The 19165-nt window shown below is 46.0% G+C and overlaps 1 protein-coding gene across 1 annotated transcript; it reads right to left on the minus strand.

The window, feature by feature from the left end:
* Positions 1-4142: 4142 nt before the first annotated feature.
* On the minus strand, positions 4143-18801 carry LOC119937731 (CMRF35-like molecule 8). Its single transcript, XM_038757329.1, has 7 exons — positions 18724-18801; positions 16316-16648; positions 14822-14936; positions 13146-13261; positions 8556-8593; positions 6653-6790; positions 4143-4508 (listed from the first exon to the last, which is right to left on the minus strand). Exons 1-7 carry the CDS (start codon positions 18761-18763, stop codon positions 4377-4379), a joined length of 912 nt encoding a protein of 303 aa, XP_038613257.1. The 5' UTR covers positions 18764-18801; the 3' UTR covers positions 4143-4376.
* Positions 18802-19165: the final 364 nt, after the last annotated feature.

The raw sequence follows: 19165 nt of genomic DNA on the forward strand, positions 1-19165 counted from the left end.
TACTAATAGTAATCATAATAATTGCACCACCAACCCACAGCCCTGGATCACCTCCACAGTGAGACTCCATTGTTCTTTGCCACAAACTGAAAAGCTCTGCTGGTGGAAATTTAGACAGCCGCAGAAAATCACCCTCACGTGCTAGAACTCTGCCTTCCACTCTTTTTCAGCAAAAATACTTCCTGAATCCCCTGTCCATTGTCCATGCCAGCTGCTTCAGACTTTAAATCCCCTGTCCCTCCACCTCCCCCATTTCCTTCCCCTAACAATCTTGCCACCTATTTCATCAGTGAAATTGAAACCATCAGGGATGATCTCCCTAAAATCTCCCTTAATCCTCTCCAGTCTCATCTTCTTCATCACCTCTTCAACTCCCTCATCCCTCCAGATGTATCTTTGAGATCTCCTGCCTCATCTTAAAACCTATATCCTCCCTCTACACCCCTAACTCCATCTTTCTGTACCTTCCCCCCTCCCTTCTTCCCACCCTGATCACGGGCCTGGGAATCAGAAGGACCTGGGTTCTAATCCCAGCTCTGCCACTTGTTTCTGTGTGACCGAAGGCAAGTCACTTAACTTCTCTGTGCCTCCATTCTCCCATTTGTAAAATGGGAATAAAGACTGTGAGCCCTATGTAGGACAGGGACTTTGTCCAACGTGATTATCCTGTATCAACCCCAGAACTTAGAATACAGTCTGGCACAAAATAAGCACATAACTAATACCATAATCATTATTATTATTATTGCCATCTTCAATTGCTTTCTATCCAATATCTCCTTCTGCACTGCTTTCAACCATCCTCTATCCTGAAAAAAACCAACATGACTCCCTTCTGTTATCACCCATCTCCCTTCTACCATTCCTCTCCAAACTCTTTGAGTGAGTTATTTATACCTGCTATCTCCATTTCCTCTCCTCTATTTCTCTCCTTGATCCCCTGCAATCTGGCTTCCTCATCCTCCACTCTGTTGAAACCACCCTCTCAAAGGTCACCAGTGATCTCCTTCTTGCCAAATCCAACAACCCTACTCCATTGTAGTCCTCTTCGACCTCATCTGCCTTCAACATGCGGACCCCACTCTTCTTCAGAAAACATTATCCAACCTCAGCTTCATTGACACTGTCCTCTCCTGGTTCTCCTCCTATCTCTCTGGCTGCTCATTCTCTGTCTCTTCCACAGACTCCTCCTCTGCCTCCCACCCCCTAACTGTGGGAGTCCCTCAGTTCTGAGTCCCTTTCTATTCTCCATCTACACCCTCTCCCTTGGAGAACTCATTTGCTTCCATGGCTTCTACTACTAACTTTATGCGTATTTTTACCAAATCTACATCTCCAGCCTTCTCTGCAGTCTCACGATTCCTCCTGCCTTCAGGACATCTCTATTTGACTGTCCAGCTGATACCTCACACTTTACATGTCTAGAGCAGAACTCTTGGGCTTCCCATCCAAACCCTCTCCTCTCCTTGGCTTTCCCATCACTGTAGGCAACACCACAACCCTCCCTGTTTCACAAGCCCCTAACCTTGGCATCATCCTTGACTCATCTCTCATTCAACTTGCATATTTCATCTGCCACCAAATCCTGTCCATCTTCACAACTCTAGAATCTGCCCCTTTTCTACCACACCAATACAAGCAATCACATCCTGCCTTAACTACTGCATCGTCTTTGCTGATCTCCTTGCCTCCATCCTCTCCCCACTCCAGTCCATATTTCACTCTGCTTCTCAGATCATTTCTCTAAAAACACTCTGAGAACATCTCCCCACTCCTCAGAAACCTCCAGTGGTTGCCCAGCCATCTCCACATCAGACACTTCTCTCACCACTGACTTTAAAACACTTAATCAGTTGTCCCCCTCCTACCTTGCTTACCTGCTCTGCTACTACAATCCAGCCCAAACACTTTGCTCCTTTAATGCCAAGTGGTGGAGAAGCAGCGTGGCTCAGTGGAAAGAGCACGGGCTTTGGAGTCAGAGGTCACGGGTTCAACTCCCAGCTCTGCCAATTGTCAGCTGAGTGACTTTGGGCAAGTCACTTCACTTCTCTGGGCCTCAGTTACCTCATCTGTAAAATGGGGGTGAAGACTGTGAGCTCCCCGTGGAACAACCTGATCACCTTATAACCTCCCCAGCGCTTAGAACAGTGCTTTGCACATAGTAAGTGCTTAATAAATGCCATTATTATTATTATTATTATTAACCTACTCACTATACCTCGATCACATCTATCTCACAGCCAACACCTTGCTCATATCTTCCCTCTGGCCTATAACTCCCACTGCAAAGACCACACTCTCCAAATCTTCAAGCCCTACTGAAATTATATCTCCTCCAAGGAGCCTTCCCTGACTAACCTTTCTTTAACCCATCCTTTTTGCCCTGCTTTCTGCATCACTATGCACTGTGGGCCTGGGAATCTGAGGACCTGGGTTCTAATCTAGACTAATCTCCCCTTTAACACTTTTGATGTTCACCCTACCCCCAGCCCCACAGCACTTATGTGCATATATTATTATATTCTGCCACTTCCCCTATCTGTAATTTATTTAAATGTCCATCTCCCCCACTAGATGGTAAGCTCCTTAAGAACAGGGAACATGCCTACCATGGCCTAGTCGATAAAGTGCAGGCCTGAGAATCAGAAGGATTCTAATCCCAGCACTGCCACTTGTCTGTTGGGTGACCTTGGGCAAGTCATTTAACTTCTCTGTACCTCAGTTCTCTTCATCTGTGAAATGGGTATTAAGACTGTGAGCCCCATGTGGAACAGGGACTGTGTCCAACCTGATTAGCTTGTATAAAAATAATAATAATGATGGCATTTATTAAGCACTTACTGTGTGCAAAGCACTGTTCTAAGTGCTGTGGAGGTTACAAGGTGATCAGGTTGTCCCACATGGGGCTCACAGTCTTAATCCCCATTTTACAGATGAGGTAACTGAGGCACAGAGAAGTTAAGTGATTGCCCAAAGCCGCAGAGCTGGGATTCAAACCCATGACCTCTGACTCCAAAGCCTGCGCTTTTCCACTGAGCCACGCTGCTTCTCTTGTATCCACCCCAGCACTTAGAACACATAATAGGCAGCTTAATAAATACATCATTATTATTATCATTACACACCCAAATGCCTAGTTCAGTCAGTGGTCTGCACACAATAAGTGCTCAATAAATACCACGGATGCTGCTGCTGATGATGATAATGGCATTTATTAAGCACTCACTATGTGCAAAGCACTGTTCTAAGCGCTGGGGAGATTACAAGGTGATCATGTTGTCCCACGTGAGGCTCACAGTCTTAATCCCCATTTGACATATCTATTCTATTTATTTTATTTTGTTAGTATGTTTGGTTTTGTTCTCTGTCTCCCCCTTTTAGACTGTGAGCCCACTGTTGGGTAGGGACTGTCTCTATATGTTGCCAATTTGTACTTCCCAAGCGCTTAGTACAGTGCTCTGCACATAGTAAGCGCTCAATAAATACGATTGATGATGATGATGATGATGACAGATGAGGGAACTGAGGCCCAGAGAAGTGAAGTGACTTGTCCAAAGTCACACAGCTGACAATTTGGCGGAGCTGGGATTTGAACTCATGACCTCTAACTCCAAAGCCCGTGCTCTTTCCACTGAGCCACGCTGCTTCTCTGCAGCAGATGAATTGATTTCGAATTCCCTCCGACATTCATCCTTTCTCAAGAAACCACATATTTGTTTTCTCTCTAGGGGTCTTCACCCCATGATATCTCCGTTGAGCTCTCCCCTCAACAACCCCTCTTCTTGGGATTACTTCCCACTGACTCTTTAACAATTCTCCTGCCTCCTCTCCTTTTACATTTCCTTAAACATTCCCTGCTCCCAAGATCTCAGGGAGCACAGATTTGACTCAGAAGTAATGAACAGCCCTGATCTCAGGGCTATAATGAAGCTTCCTCATTCTTGTCTTTTACCTCTGCTCCTCCCACTTTCCAGAGGCATGCTTCTTGCCATGCTTTTCCTCCGCTTCACATCTCCCTCTAAAACCCATCCCAAATCCCACACCCTCCAGGAAGCCCTCCCTGTATGAAACACGAGAGCAGATCTCTGACCTTTCCCAAATGGTATGAAGTGGAGGAAAATGTATCAAAAGAAAATCTGAACTATAGCATTCAGTTTAATTCCTGTAAAGTGGGAAGTTCCCGAGGGCAGGATCTACAATGTGGGAATCTTTTCACAGTCACTGAGGCTGAATATGAGAGAAAGAGAATTCGGGTTAGCTTTAACTACAGTTCTTTCACTGACTTCCAAATCCAGAAAAGGGAGAGAAGTGATGAGGTCAGGAACAGAAGCTATGAGGAAAATTTCCAGGACTGGCAGGCTGCTACAGGCTGTAGCCTAAGTCGTCTTTATCTCACAGTAAGCCGTCTCCTCCGTCTGCTTCGTCTTGGGGGCTGGATATGACAAGTTGTCATAGGTAGTATGCAGGTTCAAGGTAGCATAGTTAACATCCTTTCTCCTGGTGGTAACCTGGGGACAGAAACAGTAGTGCAGCTAATGTGTCTGTTTATTGCTGTATCGTACTCTCCCAATTGCTCAGTACAGTGCGCTGCACATGGTAAGCCCTCAATAAATGCGAATGAATGAATGAATGAATAGATAGGGCCAGAGGCAGGGAGGAGGAGGGGGCTATAGTGGGAGAGCACCATCTCCCCACCCCCCACAGTAGGGCTACTGATGTACTAAAGTCAGAGGGATTTGAGAAGCAGCCTGGCCTAGTAGAAAGAGCCTCAGCCTGGGAGTCACTGAACCTGGGTTCTAATCCCGGCTCTAACACTTGCTTGTTGTGTGACCTTGGACAAGTCACTTCCCTTCACCGGGCCTCCATTCCCTCATCGGCAAAATGGGGATTCAATACCTGTTCTCCCTCCTACTTAAGACTGTGAGACCTGTATTGGATCTGATTATGTTGTATCTAGAGAAGCAGCATGGCTCAGTGGAAAGAGCCCAGGCTTGGGAGTCAGAGGTAGTGGGTTCTAATCCTGCCTCTGCCACTTGTCAGCTGGGTGACTTTGGGCAAGTCACTTAACTTGTCTGTGCCTCAGTTACCTCATCTGTAAAATGGGGGTGAAGACTGTGAGCTCCACGGGGGACAACCTGATTACCTTGTATCTCCCCTGGCACTTAGAACAGTGCTTGGCACATAGGAAGTGCTTAACAAATACCATTATTCATTCATTCAATCGTATTCATTGAGAGCTTACTGTGTGTAGAGCACTGTACTAAGTGCTTGGGAAGTACAAATTGGCAATATTATTATTATTACCCCAGTGCTTAGTAGAGTGCTTGAAACACAGTAAGTGTCCTTAGTCCAGGAAGTCAGAGGACCTGAGTTCTAATCTTGATTCTGCCACTTGGCGCTATAGAACCCTGCACAAGTACTTAACTTCTCTGTGCCTCAGTATCTTACAGATAGGAATTAAATATCAATTCCTGTTCTCCTTTCTACTTATACTGTGAGCCCCATGTGGGCCAGGGACTGTGTCCAACCTGATTAGCATCTACTCGGTGCTTAAAACAGTACTTGACACATAGTAAGTGAACAATAGATATAATAATAATAATAGATTTATCAGCAATCTTACCCCACCGGCTCATCAGAGAGGGTCAGGATTGGTTTCCCTTTCTAGAGTCTCCAACCAGGTGTGGGATTGAGAGCCACTCGCTTCCACTCTCCCTGAAACCCAGAAAGAATGCTTCCTCCCTTTGGTGAGCCCAGAAGCCACAAATATGACTGAACCTGTCTTAACTAATTTTCAAATCTTCAACAGTGCCAAGCAGAATCTCTGGGGAAATTTGGAGAGAAGGTGGGGCTCAGGAACCAGGATTGAAACCCTACAAAGTGCAGTCTGGGGGTATTTGGTAACTGCTTACTTTGTGCCAAGCACTGTACTAACTGCTGGAGTGACTACAAGATAATCAGGTCAGACCCAATCTCTGTCCCACATGGAGTTTTACAGTCTAGAAGGAAGTGAGAACAGGTATTTAATTCTTATTTAAAGATGAGGGAACTGAGGCATCGAGAAGAGAAGTGGTTTGTCTAAGGCCACGCAGCAAGCAAGTGGCAGAATTAGAACCGAGTTTCAAGCAGTGGATCATTCCATTAGGCCACGCAGAATAATGGGTCCTGGGAGAAAACAAACAGTAGCCAGTGGCCAAGAACAAAAGCCACAGACCAGCTGGTTCTCCATGGCCAGAGCCTTGACCAGATGGACCTTCACTGGTTTCTCACCCCTCCAGCTCAGACCAAGCCATCTGTCCTGGACAGGAGGCAGCTGCAAACCTCGGTATTGGTTGGGGTCAAAATGGACCCAGAATTAAAGGGAAGCAGCATTTCTTAGTGGATAAAGCATGAGCCTGGAAGTCAGAGGACCTGGGTTCTAATCCCAGCTCCTCCACTCATCTGCAGCATGATCTTGTGCCTCAGTTACCTCATCTGTAAAATGGAGATTAAGACCGTGAGCCCACAGGTGACAGGGACTGCGTCCAACCCAATTTGCTGGTATCCACCGCTGTACTTAGTCTAGTGTCTGACACATAGTGAGTGCTTAACAAATAACACAATTATTATTATTAAAGCTTCTTCACTGAAAGAGGAATACTCTGGTACATACCACTTGGCTGTATTCCACTCCTTTGTCGCTCCGGGGCCTGGAGGGTCCCAGAGATGTATTCCCTTTTCGGTGGGATCCCGCAGGGTGGAAGTCCAGGGTTCTTGGCTGGAATTCCAGCAAGGAGTAGCAGAGGTCAACCTTCTCCGTTGTCAGTGTTGAAGATGAATGAATGAAAAAAGTGGGCAGGTGGGCAGCTGCTCCGAAATGCTCAAGGCCCCCAGCAGAGATTCCTCCTCTTCTGATTGACCCAGGCCTCTCATCCTCCTCCTCATTGCTCCTCCCTTTAGGTTCCCCCAAAGATTTAACCTCTCACTTCCCCCTAGATTACCATCCCTCCATCGGCCAAGAACATCCCCAAGGTCTCCATTCACCACCCCTGTGTACATAGCTTTAATTTCATTAATTTATATTAATGTCTCCCCCTCTAGACTATTAGTTAATTGTGGATAAGGAATGTATCTGCTCTATTGTTTTATTGTACCCTCCCAAGCACTTAGTACCGGGCTCTGCACACAGTAAGCGCACAATAAATAGGATTGATTGACTGATCGTCCCAGGCCTTTTCCCCACCTCCCACAGCAATGCTCAGGTTTCCCCCTGACCATGGCCAGCTTTACTTTACTCTGGTGATGAGTGGAGGTAATAATAATAATTAATAGTTATGATGGTACTTGTTAAGTGCTTACTATGTGCCCAGCACTGTTCTACGTGCTGGGGTAGAGACGAGTTAATCAGATGATGAGTCTTCTAGACTGAAAGCTCGCTGGGGATGTGTCTACCAAGTCTGATATATTGTACTCTTTCAAATGCTTAGTAGAGTGCTCTGCACCCAGTAAACACACAATAAATGTGATTGATCAATTGACTGAGGAGCGACGATGGGTAGAAAGCCAGCTCAGGAAGGTGGAGGCAGATCAGAGGAAGGAATCGGCAGGTGGGAGGCAGAAGCTGGGAAGCGGAGATGGGGGCCAGAGGGTGGAGAGGTTCTCAGCTATGACAGGGCAGGAGGTGGCCTAACAGTAGCCCAGGAGCCAGTGGAGTGTAGCTGACAGATTTGGCATGGCCCTCATTCATCCCACTCACCAGGCTGGCGCTAGGCCTGCTCAGGAATGCCTCACCCACCCCCGGCTACCCACCAAATCTGTGGGCCACTGAGAATTTGAAAAAGCAGCGTAGTCTAGTGGATAGAGCATAGGCTCAGAAGTCAGAAGGACCCAGTTCAGTGACTTGTCTGCTGTGCGACCCTGGGCAAGTCACTTCACTTCTCTAGGCCTCAGTAATCTCATCTGTAAAATGGGGATTAAGGCTGTGAGCCCATGGGGGACAGGCACTGTGTCTAACCCAGCGCTTATGTCCACCCCAGTGCTTAGTACAGTGCCTGGCACATAGTAAGCACTTAACAAATACCACAGTTATTATTATTATCGCTATTATTATTTTTGGAAGTTCATCCCCACCTCCCCAGCTACCCACCAGATCTGTGAGTCACTTAGAAAATGTCACCCTGGCTTTATAGGATTTATTTTTTTGCATCCACCCCAGCTCTTAATACAGTGTCTGGCACATAGAAAGCTCTTGACAAATACCACAATTATCTCAGCTCCACCACTGCGACCTTGGGCAAGTTACTTCACTTCTTTGGTCCTCAGTTACCTCATCTGTAAAATGGGGATTGAGACTGTGATCCCCTCATGGGACAGGGGCTGTGTCCAAACTGATTTGCTTGTATCGAACCCCAGTACTTAGTACAGTTTCTGGTGTGTAGTAAATGCTTACCATCATCATCATGGCCTCCCAAAGAGGCAACCCTATCTTCAACCTTCCATTTCTAGGTGCCCAGCAAGCTTTCTTTGTTCCTGACCCTCCTTCCCACCCAACCAGAGGGGTAGTCTTTTTTTTTTACCTGATTGGAGTTTTGACGAACCTCTGAATTATCACCAGCTAAAAGGAAGGGAAAGAAATAGAAACCACAGAATCATCTTCATACTCAAAGTCCCCAGCCTAGGAGTCAGGAGACCCGGGTTCTGGCTCCGTCCCTTTCCTGCTGTGCGACCTAGGCCGAGTCCTTAACTTCTCCCGGCCTTGGTTTCCTCATCTGTATAGTGGGGATTAACTATCATTTCTCCCTCCCACTTAGACTGTGAGCTTCTTGTGGAACTGTTTCTGACCTGATTGCATCGGATCTACTTCAGTGCTTCCCACATAGTGAGCACTAAACATGTGCCACAATTTTTATTATTATTATCATCATCATCATCAGGGAAGGCCAAACAAGAAGGTTGAGGGAGCCTCAGGGCTAGTAACCAGACCCTAGAATAGTAGTCCTAAAAGGAAATGAGTCAGAGATTTAGGCGGAAGGAGAGTGTGGTAACCTCAGAACAAGAAAATCCCCCACTCCAACATTTAGTCACAGAGCTGAAAGAGACCCCAGTGCTTAGAACAGTGCCTGATACATAATAAGCATTTAGTAAGTAATACCATAAAAAAATAATAATGAACCCATTCCCCTAATCTGGAAGGACTCTACCTCAAGAGCAGGAGCTTGGCCTAGTGGCCAGAGCACGGGCCTGGGTTCTAATCCTGGCTCTGCCACTTGTCTGTTGTGTGACCTTAGGTAAGACTTAGCTTCTGTGTGCCTTAGTTACCTCATCTGTAAAATGGGGATTGAGATTGTGAGTTCCATTTGGGGCATGGACTGTGTCCAAGCTGAATGGCTTGTATCTACCCCAGTGCTTAGTTCAGTGCCTGGCGCATAGTAAGGGCTTAACAAATACCATTAAAAAAACAAACAAAAAAAGAACCTTTCTAATCAAGTAAGCAATCGCAGTAGCCATTCTCTATTCCTTATGGTCTCTTTCACTGAAGACCTCTCTTCCTGAACTCTACTGTACTGTAATCCTCTCTGTTGAATTCTCCCAAGTGCTTAGTACAGTGCTCTGCACACAGTAAGTACTCAATAAATACCATTGATTGATTGATTGGAAAAAGTACAGGCTTTGGAGTCAGGAGAACTGGGATCTAATCCTTATTCCATCACTTGTAAACTCCTTGAGGGCAGGGAGTATGTCTTCCAAGTCTACTGCGCTCTCTCAAGAACTAAAAACAGTGCTCTGCTCACAGTAAGCACTCAATTAATACCAGTGATTGATTTACTGTATGGCCTTGGGCAAGTCACTTTATTTATCTGTGCCTCAGTTTCTTCATTTGTAAAATGGGGATTAAATACCTATTTTCTTTTCTTCTTAGACTGTGAGCCTTCTGTAGGGCAGGGACTGTGTCCAATCTGATTATATTGTAGCTACCAGTGCTTGGCACATTGTAAGAGCTTAACAAATTCTATTATTATTATTATTATTTGTTGAGCTCTTACTACATACCAAGCGCTAGGAGTAAGAATAAGCTCTTATGCAGTAAGAGTTCAACAAATAATGATAGCATTTGTTAAGCTTTTACTATATACCAAGCACTGTGGTAAGTACAGGGGTAGATAATAAAATGGAGAGAGCACAAGCCTGGAAGCCAGGGTTCTAATCCCAGCTCTGCCACTTGTCTGCTGCGTGACCCTGGGTAAGTCACTTCACTACTCTAGGCCTCAGTAATCTCATCTGTAAAATGGGAATTAAGACCGTGAGCCCCATGTGAGATATGGACTGTATCGAACTCAATTAACTATCCACCCCAGTGCTTAGAATGGTGTCTGGCACATAGTAAGCACTTTACAAATGCCATCATTATAATTATCATTATTATTGTTAATAATGTATTATTAACATAAAATATATCATTATATTATAATAATGTATTATTATATAGTATATACTGCTGTGTTTTTGTTATTATTATTATTATTGCTAACCTCTCCCAAGGCATCTAGCTCTAATATCTCACAGTTCTTAGATTTGCCTGCTCTGCCCACCACAATCCCCATGGCTGGCCCGGTGTTGAGTGGAAATTTTAGGGAATTTACCCACTTTCCCTGGCTCTACGAGACCAGCCATGGACTTGGCTTCTATACAATAATAATAATGTTGGTATTTATTAATCGCTTACTGTGTGCCAAGCACTGTTTGAAGCACTGGGGTAGATACAAGGTAATCAGGTTGTCCCATGGGGGGCTCACAGTCTCCATCCCCATTTTCCAGATGAGGGAACTGAGGCCCAGAGAAGTGAAGTGACTTGCCCAAAGTCACAGAACTGACAGGTGGCAGAGCCGGGACCTAAACCCATGACCTCTGACTCCAAAGCCCAGGCTCTTTCCACTGAGCCACGCTATATGAGCTGACTACTGCACAAAGACAGAGTGGGAAAGAGGAATATGAGTGTTGAAATCCGTAGGGTCAGGGAGAGACTGATGGGGAAAGCCCAAACAAGGGGCAAGACATATTTTTTTTTTTCCTGACACAGACGCTCTAGGCAAATGAGAACCACCAACTTCCCCAAGTCTCTGAAAAACCCGATGAGACTCTGAATATGTGGAACTGACGAAGTGAGCAGCCCGGTCGGGGTGGGTGAAGAGTGAGAAGTGGAGGGAAGGTAGAGGGGCAACTCTCTTGTGTCAAAAGGATCTCCCCCCTCCTTCCCCCTCCCCACAAGATTGTAGTCTTACAGGAAGATGGAAAGGGTCTGGCAATAATCCAACAGAGTTCCCCCTGCCTCTCCTTGAGCTTGTTCCTGGTTTGCTACCATGACCAGGGTCCTGACATCTTAGGGCCCCAGACATGTCCTCCCTGCAAGGAATCAGATAGTCTGGCCCTTAGGGGAAGTAACATGGCCTTTTGAGAAGTGGTGTGGCCTAGTGGAAATAGCCCGGGCCTGGGAGACAGAGGATGTAGCTTCTAATCCCAGTTTTGCCACTTGTCCTCTGGGTGACTTTGGGCAAGTCACTTCACTTCTCTGTGCCTCAGTTACCTCATCTGTAAAATGGGGGTTAGGACTATGAGCCCTATGTGGGACAGGGATTGTGTCCAACCCGATTATGTTGAATCTACCCCAGCACTTAGTACAGTTCCCGGCACATAGTAAGTGCTTAACAACAACAACAAAAAAAAAACAATTAAAAACTAATAGGAGGAGGAGGAGAAGTACTAGAAGCAACATGGCTTAGCAGAAAGAGCACAGGCTTGGGAGTCAAAGGATGTGTGTTCTAATCCCAGCTCTGCGACTTGTCTGCCATGTGACCTTGGGCAAGCCACTTAACTTCTTTATGCCTCAGTTACCTCATCTGTAAAATGGGGATTAAGACTGTGAGTCTGATTACCTTGTATCTACCCTAGGGCTTAGAACAGTGCTTGGCACATAGCAAGCACTTAACAAATACCATAATTATTATTATTATTATTATTATAGTAGAAGAAGCAGTAATAGTAGCAGTAAAAGTAGTAATTGTAGTCTCCCCATCTAGACTGTAAATTCACTGTAGGCAGGGAATGCATCTGCTAACTCTGTTGTATTATACTCTTCCAAGCACCTAGTACAGTGTTCTGCACATAGTAAGCACTCAATAAATACCGCTGATGGGATTAATTGATAGTAGTAGAAGTAGTGGTAATAATAGTAGCATTAATGATTGCAGTATTTGGTAAGCACTTAACAATGCCAAGTGTTGTCCTAAGGGCTGGGGTAGACACAAGATAAGTCTCACAGTCTAAGTAGGAGGGAGAACAGGTATTGAATCCCCATTTTGCAGATGAGGGAAATAAGGCACAAAGAAGTGAAATGAGTTACCCAAGGTCACAAACCAAGCGCACGACGAGTCCAGGATTAGACTTCCCTTGACCACACTGCTTCTGCTTCTTGGGGAGATTCCCGGTTCACTGAGAACTCTGAGTTGGCCCTAGGAGACCCACAGTGAGATCTGGGGTAAATCACTTAAACTTTCTCGGCCTCAGTTTCCTCATCTGTAAAATGGGGATAAAATAGATCATGAGCCCTACGTGGGGCAAGGACTTTGTTCAATCTCATAAGCTTGTTTCTCCCAAAATGCTTAGCACATAGTAAGAGCTTACCAATATACCATAATGGTTATTATTTCTGAATCCTGGCTAGGCATCCTAAATTCCTGTAGTTGGATATGAGCTTCTTGACCTGTGGTTTTAGGGAAGAATCCAACTGCATCAATAGCTTCAGCCCAAATATAATAATAATTATGGTATTTCTTAAGTGCTTCCTATGTGCCAGTCACTCTGCTAAGCGCTGGGGTGAATACAAGCCAATCAGGTTGTCTGACATGGGGCTCACGGTCTCAATCTCCATTTCTCAGATGAGGTAACTGAGTTCCAGAGAAGTGAAGAGACTTGCCCAAGGTCACACAGTGGATAAGTGGCAGAGCCAGGATTAGAACCCATGGCCTTCCAGCACCCAGGCCTGGGCTTTATCCACTAGGCCACGCTGCTTCTCTAAGGAATCCCTTGCCCAGTAAGAAAGACTGTTTGGCGAGAGGACAGACACTCAGAAGAGAGGAGAGCCTGACCAGCAGCCCAATCCTCTCCCTTACCTTTCTTCTGCTTCAGCAATATTGCCCAAGCCAGAAGGGACACCCCCACAAACAGAACCAGAAGAACTGCAAAGATGAAAGGCAGCAGTATTTCGATCCTTTCAGCAAAACCATCCCTAGAAAGAAAGAAAAATGCAGTGCAGCCAACGTCCATCCCTCCCAACCATTGTCTGAACCCTGGCACTTTCGGACTTGACTTCCAGAATCCCCTCCTTTCAAATCCCTACTGAAGGCTCACCTCCTCCAGGAGGCCTTGTCAGATTAAACCCCCCTTTTCTTCTGCTCCCCCTCCCCATTGCCCTCACTCCCTTTGCTCTACCCACCTACCCACCCCATAACACTTGTGTATATATATGTACATATTTATAATTCTATTTATTTATATTAATGGTGTATATATTTATAATTCTATTTATTTATATTGATGCTATTGGTGCCTGTTTACTTGTTTTGATGCCTGTTTCCCCCCTTCTAGACTGTGAGCCTGTTGTGGGCAGGGATTTTCTCTATTTCTTGCTGAATTGTACTTTTCAAGCACTTAGTACAGTGCACAGCACACAGTAAGTGCTCAGTAAATACGATCAAATGAATTGAATTGAGAATGAGGTGACTAAGTGCTCAATAAATACGATTGAATGAGCTAGCACCGTACTAGCTCTGGGTGGATGCAAACAGATCAGGCTGGACACAGACCCTGTCCCACGCGGGACTCACAGTCTCAATCTCCATTTTACAGATGAGGCAACTGAGGCACAGTGAAGTGATTGGCCCAAAGCCACATAGCAGAAAGGTGGCAGAGCTGGGATTAGAACCCAAATCAATCAGTGGTATTTATTGAGCACTTACTGTGTGCAGAACGTTAGCAACACGTTCTCTGCTCAAAACAAGCTTATAGTCTAGAAGGAATCCTGAAATTCTATTCCATGGAAGATAGGAGGGAAAGGGAGCTCCCTGGAGATAATAATAATAATAATAATGGCATTTATTAAGCGCTTACTATGTGCAAAGCACTGTTCTAAGCGCTGGGGAGGTTACAAGGTGATGAGGTTGTCCCAAGGTGGGGCTCACAGTCTTAATCCCCATTTTACAGATGAGGGAACTGAGGCCCAGAGAAGTTAAGTGACTTGCCCAAAGTCACACAGCTGACCATTGGCGGAGCTGGGATTTGAACCCATGACCTCTGACTCCAAAGCCCGTGCTCTTTCCACTGAGCCACGCTGCTTCTCTACCCACAGTGAGATGGAAATTGTTGGGGGAAGGATTTTATTTGGGTAACAACAGGACAGTCTCTTTTGGTTAGGGACACCCAGGACACCCCATTCATTTTTCATTCAATCGTATTTATTGAGGGCTTACTATATGCAAAGCACTGTACTAAGCGCTTGGGAGAGCCCCCTTATAGCAATAAACAGGCACATTCCCTGCCCACAATGAGCTTACAGTATAGAGCACTTTCTGTGAGCAGAACGGCAGAATTTTCTTTTTTAATTGTATCTGTTAAGAACTTACTATGTTCCAGGTACTGTACTGAGTGCTGGGGTAGATACAAGCCAATCTGGTTAGACACAGTCCATATCCCACATGGGCATAAATGCTTAGGTGATCCCTAACTTCAATTAATACCTGTAGGAGGAGTCACAGCTGATAAGACCACAGTAGCACCCCGTTCTCCTTACCCAGATGTGGGGAAGGTGGTCTCCCCGTCTCTTCTGTGAGCTGGAGTAGAGGTGCCACTGGTTTCTGCTGCAGCTGAGGGAGATTGGATGGTGGTTGTCGATATGACCTTTGGTGCTAAAATTCAAACCGGACACAGTAATTCCTCACTGCCTCTCCTCAACATTTGTGCCCTTAGAACCTTGGGTCTCATGCGGGACAGGGACAGGGACTGATTATCTAGTATTCACCCCAGCGCTTAGCAGAGTGCTTGGTAAATCAATCAATCAATCAATCCATAAATGGTATTTATTGAGGGTTTACTGTGTGCAGAGCACTGTATTAAGCGCTTGGGAGAGTTCAATACAACAGAGTTGGCTGTCAGGTTCACTACTCACCGTGAGCTTAGAGTCTTGAGGGGGAGACAGACATTAATATGAATAAATAACTTACACTATAACATTTATGTATAATTTTTATATATAATGTAGAATTCGTCTTTCTGGGTTCTTGAACCCAAATTCTCATCTATCGTTCTCAGTGGGAAAATCGATCCCAGGGAATCGCTGAATCGCTTCTCCATTCTTTCTTTGGACCAAAAGGAATCTCCCCCATCTCAATGCTCTGAGATTTCCCTGAGATCACGATAGGCACATTTACAAAGGCTCTTCCTCAAGCTGTATTAAATGCTGGGGTGGATACTAGCAAATCAGGTTGGACACAGCCCATGTCCCATGTGGGGCTCAAGTCTCAATCCCCATTTTACAGATGAGGTGTCTGAGACACAGAGAAGTGAAGTGACTTGCCCAAGATCACACCGCAGACATGTGGCGGAACCAGAATTAGAACCCTTTCCTTCTGATTCCCAGTCCTGGGCTCTGTCCATTAGGCTGCATCTCTGAAGGATCCCACAATGGGGTCTCCAGTAAGGACCACCAAGGATATCCCATAAAACATGTTCCCTTCATCCCGGTTTTCAAGAAGAAAAAGGTGAAAGATCAGATTGCAGCAATTTATGATGGCATTCAATTATGTCCTATTCCTTTGGAAGGATCACTCGCTGTGGGCAGGGAACATATCTACCAATCTGTTGTAGTGTTCACTCCCCAGTGCTTACAACAGTGCTCTGCACACAGTAAGGGCTCAATAAATACCACTGATGATGATGATGTTGGAGGCAAAAGTGAATACAGCACCAGGCATGGCAGCAATAAAAGCCTCAGAGTCAGGAAGGACACTTTTAATGTTTGCTAAGGGCAGAAAAGATTGTGATGATCTCATTAGCATTTTTAGTTACCCAAGCACCCAAAGGTGAATTTCATCACCAGTATCATCTTCCAGCACGAAAGGCAACAACAGATAGATAGACATCAAATAAATGTACACAAAGATCCCACTTTACACATCCAAACATTTCCCTATTCCCTCAGCAGCCCTGAGCTGGTTCTTAGAACAGAGAGGGAAGGAGAGGAGTTCCAGATTTCAGACCCCTGGGTCCCAGAGCAGAGAGTCCTCACCTGGGGAGATAGACACTGTAAACCACAACAGGTGATCGAAGTTGAAGAATTTGTTGATCCCACAGGCATAAGAACCGGCATCCTCCGCAGCCAGGTTCTCCATGGTCACTGTGAATGTGCAGTTCTGGCGACTGTCTCTAATGGACACTCGACCATTCTTCTCCTCTTCCTCTGACCCTTTGATCGCAACAATGGTGAAACAGACTAATCTACTGACTCCTTTGCACAAGTATTTCCCATGCATTCTGTGTTCCTCCTCATATGGGCACTGCACGTTCAGGGATTCTCCCATGATGCCATTCACCTTCGAATGATTTTTCACCAGAAAACAGCCTGGAAAACACAACCTCGTGTCCCCATCTCCTCATATGCTGGGAGAAGGTGTCCCCCTCCTCCCCTGCCCAAGGGCCTGGTCCCCAGAAATGTTTGGACAGGAGGGGTCTCTCTGAACCCCAGAGGGAAGTAAGGAAGTTGGGAGTTGGCCCATAGTGTTCTCAGAGGATTAGGACGGTGTTTCCAGAGGATTAACCAGGGCTGCTTTCCTGGCCCACTGCAGTGGCATTGGGTGTGGACTAAGTGGAAAGGGCTGAGTTAATAAAAATAAGAACTGAGGTATTTGTTATGGGTTTACTATGTGCCAAGCACTGTACTAAGTGCTAGGATAGATACAAGGTAATCAGGTCCCACATGGGGCTCACAGTGTAAGTAGGAGGGAGAACATTTTGCAGAGGAGGGAACTGAGGCACAGAGAAGTGAAATGACTAGCCCAAGGTCACCCAGCAGGTACGTGGCAGAGCTGGGATTACAATAATAAGAATAATAATTGTTAAGTGCTTACTTATGTGCCAGGCACTGTATTAAATGCTGGGATGGATACTAGCAAATCAATTTGGACACAGTCCGTGTCCCATGTGGGGCTCACAGTCTCAATCCCCATTTTACAGATGGGGATCAGAGAGACACAGAGAAGTGAAGTGACTTGCCCAAAGTCACACCACAGACATGTGGCAGAGCCAGGATTAGAACTCTGGTCCTTCCGACTTCCAGGCCCAGGCTCTATCCATTAGGCCATGCTGCTTCTCTGGAAGATCCCACGATGGGGTCTCCAGTAATTTCTGAATTTCCAGTGGTCTTCTCTCCCTTCATCCTTCATTCATTTATCCCTTCTCTCCTCCTCTGTCTGCTCCTGGCTCTTTCACCCCCAACCCCCGACCCCAAGAAGCCTGCCATCTTCCCTACTGCCTCAACGATTTCCTCTCTGCTCCCTCTTCCTCTCAACGCCCTCCCCAAAGCATTCCCGGTCCCCACAGAGTCCACAAACCGACCACGGTTACCCCGGCTGAGATTTTACTGACTATTCCCAGTCCAGCAGGCACTAGCTGTAGGAGGCTGGAGGGTGGGCGTGGAAGAAGGGGAGGGGAGGTGGAAGGGGCCGGGGCGAGAATCTTTCCGTCCACTAATTCGGTCAGTTCCTGGAAGGAAAGAGTGCTGGGCTCTGCATCGTTACCCTTCAGTCAGTTTCCAAAATAACATCAACTTCCTCAGGCAGGAAACCTCTAGACATTGAGTGGGAATTTTCAGGAGTGGAGAGTGGAACAGCGTCCCCTAATCCCCACATCTCCCCACACAGCAGCCACTTTGCTGTGTGACCTTGGGGAAGTCACTTCACTTCTCTGGGCCTCAGTTTCCTCATCTGTAAAGTGGGGGTTGAGACTGTGTCCAAACCGATTTGCTTATATCCACCCCAGTGCTTAGAACAGTGCCTGGCAAATAGTAAGCACTTAACAAGTACCATTATTATTATTATTATTATTATTATCTTAGTAATGATAATAATAATATTTGTTCATTCATTCAATCTTATTTATTGAGCGCTTACTGTGCGCAGAGCACTGTACTAAGCACTTGGGACAGCACAATGCAACAATCAACAGACATGTTCCCTTCCCACAGCAAGCTTACAGTCTAGAGTGCTTACTATATGCCAAGCACTGTACTAAACGCTGGGGTAATCAATCAATTGCATTTATTGAGCGCTTACTGTGTGCAGAGCACTGTACTAAGCGCTTGGGAAGTACAAGTTGGCAACATATAGAGACAGTCCCTACCCAAAGTATTCAGGTTGGACACACTCCTTCACCCAGCCGCGTTCTAAGGGAGAACAAGTATTGAATTCCCGTTTTACAGTTGAGGCAACTGAGGCACAGAGAAGTGAAGGGATTTGCTTCGTGTCACCCAGCAGACAAATGGCAGAGCTGGGATTAGAATCCAGGTCCCCTGATACCCAGGCCCATGCTCTTTCCACTAGGCCACGTTGTTGACACCCTCCCTACTGACACCTCTTCCTGCTCTCTCTTTCCCTCTCCTCCCACCCCAAGCCTACCGATTCCCAGAGTATGGAGTCTTACCTGGGATGCTTAGGAGCACTAGAAGCCAAGGGGAGAGCATTGTTCTCTCTCAACTCATTGCTCTGATGCCTTCAGAGAGCTCCAGAGAAGGAGCTCCAGAGCTCCTTCTGGCTCGTCCTTGGACTAGACCCAAGCTATTAACACCCCCAAATTCCAGATCTCTCATTTCTCCTTTTCATTTCCTTCTTTCAACCGTTTCCCTTTTTAGCTTCAAATTTTTGAGCAGAGAAGGAAGAAGCTGGGGGGAGGGGGAGCGAGGAGCTGCTATAAGGTAAAGTTGAGAGTTGTAGGCAGGAAGTGTCCCCCATCACCATCACCACACCCCAGCTCATCTTCCTGGCTTCACCAGCTTTGTTTCAAAATTCACAGAGTCCAGCCCAGCCTAGTTTTGTAACTCTTCTTGTGGCTACTCAGCAACTGGTCCATCAGTTAATCAGTTGAT

The sequence above is a fragment of the Tachyglossus aculeatus genome, chromosome 15 (assembly GCF_015852505.1).
Source record: "Tachyglossus aculeatus isolate mTacAcu1 chromosome 15, mTacAcu1.pri, whole genome shotgun sequence".
In the NCBI taxonomy this organism is placed as follows: domain Eukaryota; kingdom Metazoa; phylum Chordata; class Mammalia; order Monotremata; family Tachyglossidae; genus Tachyglossus; species Tachyglossus aculeatus.